Below are 11,649 nucleotides of genomic sequence, written 5' to 3' on the forward strand. Positions count from 1 at the left end.
GTGTTGCGTTGGGGCAGACGATGTCATGGCTAGCTTGCTCGGACGTGAGTCCTGCCGCGGCGGCAACGGCCCGACCAAGCCGAGCGGAGCCCGTTTTCTGAACATCCAGACCACCCCTGGGGCGGGCGATAATCTTCCAGTGTTCCTTCGGGAGCTGAGGCATTCGCGACGACTTGATGATCTTGTGCTTTAGGCTAGTGGGCTTCCTGCTGCCATTGAGACGCGCGCGGTGCCCCTCGCTGCTTGCCGCTTCACGGGTGCTGTCGCGACGAGAGACGCGCAGGGCGTTTTTCTTGACAGCGGCGGAGCGCCAGCCGTGCTCCGCACCAAATTCTTCCGGCGGAAGATCGTCTCCATCCATTAGAACAACCATTCCCTCTGCCATGACGAGGCGGGACTAACCCTGCCCGGTGAGCGCTGGTTAGGCCTTGCCGTCAGACTGAGGGGAGCGCGGCGTCACGGAAGAGAAGCAGCTCGAAAAACCAACGAAAAGGCCACCCACCGTAGAAAAGTTGGTATCCGTGGGTTCCTCTTTTCCTTATGCATCCGGTGGTGCAGAAAGCATAGAGATTGAGATGAATTTTCAACGAAAATATCGAAGAAAGCAGGAGCCGGTGTGGGCACGACCGTACTACTCGGCGTCTTCTTCTTCCTCATTCCATTACTGTGGGTACAGCACACAAATCATGCTGAGCATTACAAACTGTGAGGATGTGCATAGGAAGCACAAAAGTAGCTGAGTACAGTTCTGAATAACTTGGGCAGGGTGAGTAGTGATTGCGGAGGAGCTTGAGAACTTCTAGCCTTACCTCGCCGCTATCGATATATTCTTTATGGTTTCGGGAAGCAAAGCAAATGTTGATGCCCAGTTTGTTGTTGTTTGATGTCCCAGTTTATTGAGCAATGCCTCTAGACAGCTTCTTAATTTTCGCTACTTTTTGTTGGCCTATTAAGGGCACCGCAATATTCCTGCAGAATTGTGCGAGTAGCTCTCGTGTTTTCTTTCTGCTACTGTGGTTTGTCTACTGTAATTTGTGGTTGCAGTAATATTACAATGCCTTGTAATATTACTACAACCAGAAAATATAATGATAATCAACGAAATTGTAAGTGATAGTGTGTACTTTTCCTGGATGATACATTCTGGAGTGGCCGTCATGCCAGTAACACCAGAATCCTAGAAAAAAATTGACTGTCGCCTTAAATGCGAAAGCTTAATGAACTCCCGCATGTATAGTTCCAACCATAACGTGATGATGATGCGTGACATCATACATTGTCACATGTTCTTCACAATTATATCTTCATCTGTCGAGTACACGATCAATATTAACGCTTTGGTGCAAACAAGTAAGGATGGACGGAACAAGGGCTTCGCCCAGCAGCATGTACTACTGGAATATTTTCACCTGCCCTAGTCCATCTTGCTATATTTTGTACCAACACAATGTATAGTGATAATATAATAACAATTTCACTTTAATCCACTATGCTATAATTTATACAAAGCTTAATCCAATTTTTTCACCCTGATTCACTTTTTTCACAATAATTATCCATAATTACTAATAACTACGTTGCTATTCTATATACTCGCTTCTGTATTACCACTGATGTCGTAGAAGTCGCTGATAACGTCGCACTGATTTTTGGTATTACCTATTGCGGAGAACGCCGCCTTTTCTGCCTCAAGGGACATATAATGCTTTCGCATCAAAAATGCAATACATACACCCATTGTTCAATGCACAGGCATATACGCATTCTTGTACCCGGATCTGTGTATCAATGCGTTCAACACCCTTCAGTCCTCGATTTAACAATCTTCAAGGAAATTCACACCTTATGTGTGGTATACACAAATTCACAGCTTATGTGTGGTATACACCCTTATGAGAGAGTACAGTTTAAGCATGGTCTTGCTAGGCATCATGCAGGTTGATGTCTCTGTGTTCAGAGTAGTAGGGTACTTTTTCTTCTTTAATTAGCTCACGTGCTCTTTTAATTAGTACGTCCACATGTGTACTTTCAGACCATACAATACGTTAACCAATAAACAGGTTAAGATAAAACAAAACTTGACGCTGTCTCCTTCTGGACGGATGTTGATCCATGTTTCTGTCAGATTACTCGTATTCGTCAGACCAATAGAGGATCCACTTAAAACTTACACGGATTTGTCTCGATCAGACAAGTGTCTCCTTTAGGGGCAAACATGTTCGCGGCAGTTTAGGTCGAGGCGAGCACATCACACGCGGTACTCCTTTCTGGCTAGAAAATTTAAAACATAACCAGAGGCGAGTGCCAACAAAACTGATGATACATAAGTACTGTCGGGATCAAACTAAACGCGATGAGGAACTTTAAAAGTCGATCGTGTTCTACCAGTAATAGGACGCGAGTAGTGAGTTCGTACCGCGCACAAGCTGGTGCATGTCGGAAACTATATGCGTTCGATCCGACATCCTGCTTACTCCACGCGTAGTCTTGAAAGCGGAAGCACAATACCGCGCTCTGTGGTCCGCCTGATTGGCTTGTTGACGACTTCATATTTGATGCGACGGTCATTTTCGTGACTGCGTAACTCGCGAAGCGCGACAAAAGAGCGCATGTGCCAGTTAAAACATTGCAGCAGGGCGAACGTGGTAGCGTACTGTGCAGAAAAGTTTTGAAATTTTCTAGATGAGAAAGGCATTCAACCCTTGTTCATTCTTGCAATTCACACGTGCGCTGCTCTCTTATTCCCGAACAGAACTGCCCCGTTCAGCAACTTCAGATGGCAGGCGCTTCTGGCAGTCGCCGCGAGTCTGCTGCCTCCGGGGTTTCTATACCTCTACAAGGGCCAAGAGTGCGGATCCATGCTTCCAGAAGACATCGTCGACAACTACGAGATGCTGCCTTGGCGGCAAACCTACGCCAGCTGGGTACCATGGCCGCAGCGCAAGGACTACGACGGCGTGAAGGGCGATGCACCACGAATCCTCGTGTGGTTCAAGTCTCCCGCTGTTGAGTGGCAAAGCAGCTTCGAGGAGCGATACGAAGGCTGCACGCGGCCATGCTACGTCACCTACAACCGGCAGCAACTTCACCGTAGCGACGCGGTCGTCATGTACATAGAGAAAATTGGTGGTTCGCCCTTTCCGCCCGGACGGCGCGCATTCCAGAAGTGGGTTTTCTGGACAATGGAGAGTCCTAAGGACAGCATTCAAGATAAACTTAAGGAAGTTAACACGGCTTTCAACTGGACCATGACGTACCGTCGGGACTCGGACATCACGCACGCCTTCGGCAGGGTGGTCCGCAGGAGCGAGTCGCTCCCCTCTGCTCTACACGTCGGGAAGCTCGAGCAGCGCTGGAGGAGCAAGAGCCGCATGGTGGCCTGGTTCCCAACGTCGTGTGACGGGGCCGCTGCCAAGTACGTGGAAGAGTTGAAGAAGCACATTTTCGTCGACGTTTACGGAGAGTGCGGCAACATGAGCTGCCGCACGACGTCCTACGGAGACGACGAAGGGTGCTACGAGATGCTGGCGAACAAGTACTTCTTCGTGCTTGTCCTCGAGAGGGATTTGTGTGCGGACTACGTGACGATGCCTCTTTACCGGTTCCTCCGCTACGAAGTGGTTCCAGTAGTGAAGGGCGCTGCAAACTACAGCATGGTTGCACCACCGGGTTCCGTCGTTAATGTGGACGAGTATGCGGAGCCTTACAATGTGGCCGCTTTTATGATGAAGGCGGCTAGTGATTTCGAAGTGTACAGCCAGTATCTTAGCTGGAAAAGGGACTACGAGGTGGTTATGCACAACTACGACGACTTCTGCGGACTCTGCAGTAAGCTGTACGGTGAGGAATTTGTCCAAGAATCAGTGTACAAGAACATCAGTGACTGGTGGAACAATGGCACCAAGTGCACCGACTGACAAACATTGCGTTCGGTCCTATTGTTCTGTTCAGCAATTGCCTGTTGTCTCACTTTTGTTGTAAAAATATTTTTCTTGTACTTTCGCATATTTTTTAACCAGTGGCCATTCCCAAGAAAGCTAACCACATCCGTTTCACAAAGTATGTCTCCCGGTTTCAAGTTTATTAAAGACTCATATCCCAAGAAAAACACCCCTGATATTGTACACGTATAACAGCTGATGGAATTTGGGATGGTGCACGAGAATTCTCTTGCATGATTAGTATTTGTATGTTACTCTGGGTAGAGTTTTGGTAGAAGATTACAGTATTTGAATTACCACAACAAATAGGCAGCCGGAGCGTTTGGTGCACCTATATAAAAATATATAAATTATGGGGTTTTACGTGCCAAAACGACTTTCTGATTATGACGCACGCCAAAGTGGAGGACTCCGGAAATTTCGACCACCTCGGGATCTTTAACGAGCACCTAAATCTAAGTACACGGGTGTTTTCGCATGTCGCCCCCATCGAAATGCGGCCCCCGTGGCCAGGATTCGATCCCGCGACCACCGTGCTGAGCAGCCCAACACCATAGCCACTGAGCAACCACGGCGGGTTTGGCGCACCTAGGAAAATATTTTCATGGGCCCGAGAAAGGGGCTTCACTGCAAGCAGCCTACTAAGACACTTTCCCCAGCTGCTTCGTGAAGCAGTCATTCGTTCCAGCGTAACCTGCCCTATCTACGTACCTTATCTCACTCGTCCACTAAAAAGATCAACTACGACTGGGCTGTTCTATAGTCTTCGCTGGTGAGCCGGCTAGTGACATTGCTCAATTGCAATAAAGAGATCCAAGCAGTGGGCACAATTTCTGGTTATCCACGACCAAACGGAGAAATAGGAAATGAAACCAAGAACAGCACACAGCGAATTATTTGTTATTTTTATTAGAATTGTAGAAGTAAAAATTTACCACTCTCTACTACTGTGAAGAAGGTTGCAAGCGAAGCTAGGGAACCGCTGCTCTTCGATGTCCTAACGCCTCGACTTATCGCTGCCTCACGGCGAGGTCAGCATGTTGACCACTAGCCCCTTCTCGAGCAAGTTACGGGCGGCGTTCATTAAACGCCGTCTTTTCTTCGGCTGAAAGCCCGACGCTTGGCCCACTCCTGCTGCCGTTCCTTGAACGCAGCCTGCTCTTCAGCAGAATGAAGGAAGCACTGCTTCTCCATCTGACTGGTGGACCTGAACTGGCGGGGAAACGGCGGGCACGAGGGTACGAAGAAAGCGAACACGCTATCACACCCTTTCCCTGCTCTGGAGGTACTGGCCGTGTGTGATTGGCTTGCGCCTTACGCTGCGTGTGCCTTCATGCATATAAAACCCCACTTTAAAGGGCGCGTATGATGAACCCACAGTGAATGCATTTGTTAGGGCGGTGGCCTCGCAACCGAGAGATCGGCAGCTTGAATGCGCACCCGACAGAGAAGAAGAAACTATGCTAAAAAGAATGGCCAGTTTTGTTGTGGTGGCCTCAGGTGGCGGCTCGAAGTCCTTGGACTCGGTTCTCGGGGTGCATCTTTGGTTTGCCGTACGGCCCAGAGCTTGTCTTCCAACTCCGAACTTTTGAGAGCCAGCCTCCCAGTGGCGGCGAAGCCGATGGAGAAGGTCCCCGGCAACCCCCGCAGCTGGGGCTACGGGGGTTGCAAAGGGAACTACGAAGCTAGTATTATTGAGCGAGACGACTTCGTTTCAACATTTGAGACATTATTCCATATGCACTCATCCAAAGGAAGCTAGACTCTATTTAGAAACAACATTATGGAGCTACTAAGCAACCATATACCAAAAATAACTATACGCAAGAATCAATATAGGCGATGATTCAGCAAAGCACTAAAGAGGCTTGACAACAAAAGAAACGTCGCTTCCGGCCAGCCACGTGTCTTCCGAGCACCGAGGCATGGTCAAAATATTACATGGCAGAGACGCCTACCAGAGTGCCGTTCGCGCTACTAAAAAATCGTTTTATAACGTACACCTGCCCCAGCTACTTAATCGATATCCTCAGCAGTTCTGGCGAATTTTTAATCCCCAAGAAGCTGGCACTAGTAGGGTGATGAATGCTGAATGCTGAAAGGCTGTGCAGCATGGTGGCAAGGGGAAAGACGACCTCGGCCTCCTGTGAAAGGAAGCACATAAATTCGCATGTGCCTTGCACGAAACGTGTCTTATATAAGATTGTACTAAGCGCGGCAAATACGACATTAGACAAAGCGGTAGGAGCATTAAGGTATGTTTGCGTGAGGATAAACGTTCTGTGATGGCAGTTGGAGGCTCTAACTTGACTATTCATTGCCTCAGTTGCGTGGGCTCCTCTCCTGCGTTTTCAAAGACAGATTATCAGGATAAAAATGGCCAGCTAGAAAGAGATTGTAGAGGCAGTGGCCATGCGACACTTTAAGGATGGTGACTGCGTTAGATCACGTCAATTGCGGTTTCTCAGAAATAGCTTTTGTTTCCGTCCATGGGATACACACGTGTTCGATGCTTTAGTAGTCTGTCAACATTTTCTTAGTTTTTGTATCGCACCCCTGGTCATGGTCGCTCTGACTTTTTATTGGTTTTTACGTTGCAGTTCGGGTGCACACGTGTGTATGGGATCTGTATAAGCTTGGTGTTCGTTTAATTAAATCATCAGTTTTCAGTAATGCTTCGTGTTGTGCCTTTCTTCAACTCTCATGTTTTGTTCGCGGGAGCTTCCCAAAATAATGCAAATGTTTAAAAATATGCCAAACGCAGTGTGGTTCCATGATTTGGTGACGTACTGCATGGTAGGTGACTAACAAATGTTGCATGATGCAGTTGGTCATGAATAAGCCATGCTATTATTAGGTCATTGAAAACGGAGCATCTTAGGACATTTTTGCACCACAAGATTGGTCTTTCATTTCTGTCTTAGTGCACATGTGATGTGTTATCGGAGGAACCACTTGGAAGGTGACGATGATGGTGTGTTCCCTGAGAAGTGACAGTAGAAAAGCTAATGCAGACTCATTTTGTGGTGAATGCAAAGACATGTCTGAGAAGCATTGTGCTGCTGTGGTCACGGGCGCGGTCCTTGGCGTGGCGATGGCATTCGGATAGGCGCAGAATACAAGAAGGTTGAAAAACTGCATGAAAAACTGTACTTAAGATGTCATCGTCCCAGGAGCAACAATATGACTATGCACAAATAAAGTTGGCACAAGGGCTAGGCCCATTGAAGCCAACTTCCAGGACGATGTGACTTGCGTGAAGCATCCGGAGAGTTATGCGTGCTTCACAGCAAAGCTAGCACGGTGCGCACCCTGGCTTTAGCAGGCGGCACGAAGACCCGCCTACAATGCTCTGTGCGCCTGCGCCGCTTAGCTTCGATGCGCGGGTGCGCCGTGTGCGCAAGTGCCCCGCGGAGCGCGGCCGTGCTGCGCCGTGTTTGTACTAGAGTACGCTCTAGTTCATACTAAGGGTGGACGATACCTGAACTACGGGAACGTCGCCCCCGAGGACTGGTCGCTGCGCATTGGTGAGCTGAGAGGGGGTGAGAAATGAGAACAACTATTTTGCACAGGGTGTGACGTCGCATTTTTGCTTGTTTTTTGCTTTTTTATATAGCTCTTCACGAACGTATATTGACACGTATACTTATCTTTATCGGGCGATCACGTTTCGCCGCCTAACAAATGTACTCGCACAGCGCGGGACGCACCTGCATGCATCCGAAGTTTCTGGAAAGTTATCGATGCTTCTATCCCGCTGTCTATTGTCGCCGAGTGTTGTGTTATCTGATTTCATCGCGTGACGCGAATGGTGTAGAACTTTGTGGAAGGCACGCGGGTCCGAACGATTAGTCTGGAACATTCGACGACTGCTGTATACCAGCCGACGCGCTTGACCCGCTGATCAGATTTTCGACGATCGCCGACCGTGTTCGCCGCTATCGTTGTGCTATAAGCGCAGACTGTTTTTGTGGGCACAGGTTCGCCCAATAAAAGTTAGTTTTGGCTTTCACAGTATTGGCACTGTGTTCTTCAACGTCACCACCACTTGACATCTGGTGGAGGTGCTTTTCGTTCATGTACCGGACGCCCCCGACAAGCCGTGATCCAAGCCCGGACCACAAAGAGAACACCAACGTAGCCCCGGAGCATCGAGCAAGCCGCCGTCTGCAACAGCTGCGCCCGGAGCTCGGACTTCTACCTGAGAAGACCAAGAAGATTGTATCCACAACCCCAATGGCAGCCCTAGCGTCCCCCATCGTGCTGCAGCAGCCCAGGGAACCTCCCACGTTCGGCGGATCAACATTCGAGGACCCGGAAACCTGCCTCGAGACGTATGAGAGGGTCGCTGCATTTACCAGCTGGACCAGCGACGACAACAAACTGCGACATGTCTTCTTCGCATCGGAAGACGCTGCCAGGACGTGGTTCGAGAATCGAGAAGCCACCTTAAAGACGTGGGTCCTGTTCCGAAGCGGCTTGTTGCAAACATTCACAAGCGTGGTGCGAAAAGAGTGAGCCCAAGCTCTACTAGAAAGCAGAGCGCAGCTGCCAAATGAGACGATCGCGATCTTCACCGAGGAGATGGCCCGTCTTTTCCGGCACGCCGACCCGGAAATGTCGGAGGAGAAGAAAGTCCGCTTCCTGATGCGGAGCGTCAAGCAAGAACTTTTCGCCGGACTTATTCGTACCCCACCGAAGACTGTCGCTGAGTTTTCTGCGGTTACATTGATGATCGAGAAGGCTCTGGAGATGCGCACTCGGCAATATAACCGCCAGGGGCTCACTCCGCAGTACGCCTTCCAAGGACTGGGTTCGGACGACCTTCAAGAGACCAAGGGCCATTGTGCGCGAAGAACTGCGCAAGATCCTGCCTTCGTCGCAGCCTCAAGTGGCCTCGATCGCCGACATCGTGAGAGATGAGGTTCAGCGATCGCTTGGGGTTGCTTAGGTGCAACCTCAATTACCGCAGCCCCAGCCAGAAGCGATGACTTATGCCGCCGTCGCACGCCATCAAGACGCCCCTCCGCGACCGCGCCAGGGTCCCGTAACGCCGCAATTCCGTCGTCCGCCGCCGCCGCCACCAGCACGCCCACCCGTCGCCCAGCACACCTACGCGAGGAAGACGGACATTTGGCGAGCCCCCGACCACCGCCCGCTCTGCTATCACTGCGGAGAAGCCGGCCATGTGTACCGGCGATGCCCATACCGCGACATGGGACTGAGAGGGTTCGCCGTCAGCGCGCCGCGTGCACAGCTTGGGGAGCGCCCACGTGACATCGCCGATTACCTAGCCGCCACTCAGTGCAACTCTCGACGACCGTACTGTTCGCCGTCACCAGGCCGCTAGCTGTCGCCGCAGCGCCATCCATACACTGGCCCAGCCCGGGGCCGGTCAGCGAGTCCATATCCGGAAATAGCCGAAGACACCGAAGAAACTACCTCGACGACATAACGACGCCCGCCGTCCCGACGAAGTGTGAAAGCAAAGAATACGACGACGAAAGCCGACTTGACGACGTCCCATACCAGCCACAGGTCAACGCGACACAGCCGTGATCCGACGCCAAGACTTAACTGTAACGCAAGGCCAAGAACCACCAACCTCGACGTGCTTCTCGACGGCCACGCAGTCACCGCCTTAGTCTACACAGGGGCCGATTGCTCCGTCATGAGTGAACACATCGCCGCCCAGTTGAAGAAGGTTAAAATAGCATGGGAAGGCCCTCAAATTCGGACCGCTGGAGATGGATAGATAAACTTTATTAAAAGACTAATCAGGAAAACCGCTAATGGTCGGGGCCCTTAGTCCAGGGCTCCGCTGGCTCTTGCCATCTTCTCAGCTCTCTTTATCAGCTTGAGTTGGTCATCGAGGGCCGAGCTGGACAGCAGTGCCTCCCATTGCTCCCTCGTTGTGTTCGTGTCTGGGTGTTTTGTGTTGTGTAGTGTACACTCCCACCTAATGTGGTATAGGGTTGGTGTGGCCCCACACCATTCGTCCCTGTAGGCTGTGGGGTGTATCCGATGTAATATGTGTAGGTTCATGTAAGTGCCTGTCTGCAGCCTACGCCAGGCAGCGGCATCTTCTGTCTTTAGGTTTTGATAGGGTGGTGAATATCGCAAGCGACGCCCTCTGTGGTAGTTCACGATGGCTGAATACTCGAGGTCGACAGGGTCCAGGTGTTCTGCAGCCGGCGAGTGCTCGGTTATGTACGAATCCTCGAGCTGCTCTGTCGGCTTGCAGGTTGCCCGTGATGCCAGTGTGGCCCGGTATCCAGATGATGGTTTGGGTGGTGAAGTCCTCAGAGTCCTCCTTGAGTATTCCGGCTAGGACTTTTGCAGCAGGTCTTCCAATTCTACCCTGTAGGAAGTTACGGCAGGCCTGCTGGGAATCCGTGAGGATCGTCAGTGGTTGGTTTGCATGTAGGCCCTCGCGGATGGCTAACGCAATGGCCAGCTCTTCGGCCTCCGTAATCGTGCATAGGCGGGTCGATGCCGCGGAGGTAACGTGGCCTCGGTGGTCGCATGCCACTGCAACTGCGCCCTTGTTGTTCGTCCCATACATGGCGGCGTCCGTAAAACGGGCCGTTGTACTGAACCTGAGCGCTTTCTCCATGTACTGGGCCCTTGCTCTCCTCCTGCTGGAGTGTAGGTTAGGGTCCATGTTGCCTGATATCGGGGCAACGTGAAACCTGTACTGGACGTGACGAGGTATCAAGCAGGTTTCTTGGGTTTGTGTTGTTATTGCTGGGAACCCCAAAGTTTGTAGGACCTGCCGGCTTGTGCGAGTCCGCGCAAGTCTCTGTTGTTGGGAGACGTAAAGGGCTTCTGTCAGTTCGCTGAGGGTGTTGTGCAACCCTAGCGCCAATAATTTTTCAGTCGATGTACTCATCGGCAGGCGCAGAGCGGTCTTCAAAGCCATCCTCAAAAGTGTGTCGGCCTGCTTTGTCTCGGACTGTGTGCGGTGGTAGTAAGACAGGCTGTATGTGATTCTGCTCACCACCAGGCTACTGACCAGTCGGAGGGTGTCCCTTTCCTTCCTGCCTCTGTTTTTGGATGTTACGCGGGAGATCATGCGTGATATCGCCTTGACACTGGTTTTAAGGAGTGTAAGGGTGTGTGTGGCCCGCTGGTTGGACTGCAGCGACATGCCCAGCACCCTCAGCAATGGCTTCTCTGGTATGAGGCCCCCGTTGAGGCGTACCTCGAGTCTTCTTGTAGGGTGTGTGGGGACTGTGTGGTTACCCCGGCCTCGCCAGACTCGTAGGAGCTCCGATTTCTCGGGGGAGCATCGCAGACCCCGTTGGCTGACGTAATCTTGGATGAGATTTGCTGCAGTTTGCAGCCATTCTTCTTTTTCAACGAGGGACCCTGTTGTGGTCCAGAGCGTTATATCGTCGGCGTAGATTGTGTCCCGAAGACCTGCTACGTCCTGCAGCTTGCTTGCGAGACCGATCATCGCGACGTTGAACAGCGTGGGGAGATGACAGCACCTTGTGGTGTGCCCTTATTGGGAGGGTGGTACACTGGAGTCTGGATATCTCGTATCTTTAGCTCCGCCGTGGGGTGGCTCAGGAAGCTCTGAACATACTTGTACGTTCGCTCGCCGGAGTTGGTGTTGGCCAGCCCTTCTAGGATTCCTTGGTGGCTGACGTTGTCGAAAGCCCCTTTGATGGCGATTGCTAGGATGACGTGTTCTCCGCTGCGG

At 51.2% G+C, this 11,649-nt stretch overlaps 1 protein-coding gene across 1 annotated transcript; it reads left to right on the forward strand.

Moving 5' to 3' along the window:
• Nucleotides 1–2,858: 2,858 nt before the first annotated feature.
• LOC142559361 (alpha-(1,3)-fucosyltransferase C-like) lies at nt 2,859–3,917 on the forward strand. Its single transcript, XM_075670971.1, has one exon. It carries the CDS (start codon nt 2,859–2,861, stop codon nt 3,915–3,917), a length of 1,059 nt encoding a protein of 352 aa, XP_075527086.1.
• The last annotated feature ends 7,732 nt before the right edge of the window (nt 3,918–11,649 follow it).

The sequence above is a fragment of the Dermacentor variabilis genome, chromosome 10 (assembly GCF_050947875.1).
Source record: "Dermacentor variabilis isolate Ectoservices chromosome 10, ASM5094787v1, whole genome shotgun sequence".
Lineage (NCBI taxonomy): Eukaryota > Metazoa > Arthropoda > Arachnida > Ixodida > Ixodidae > Dermacentor > Dermacentor variabilis.

Coding starts and splice junctions, on each gene's coding strand:
- LOC142559361 (XM_075670971.1), top strand. CDS start 2,859: ATGCTTCCAGAAGACATCGTCGACAACTACGAGATGCTGCCTTGGCGG.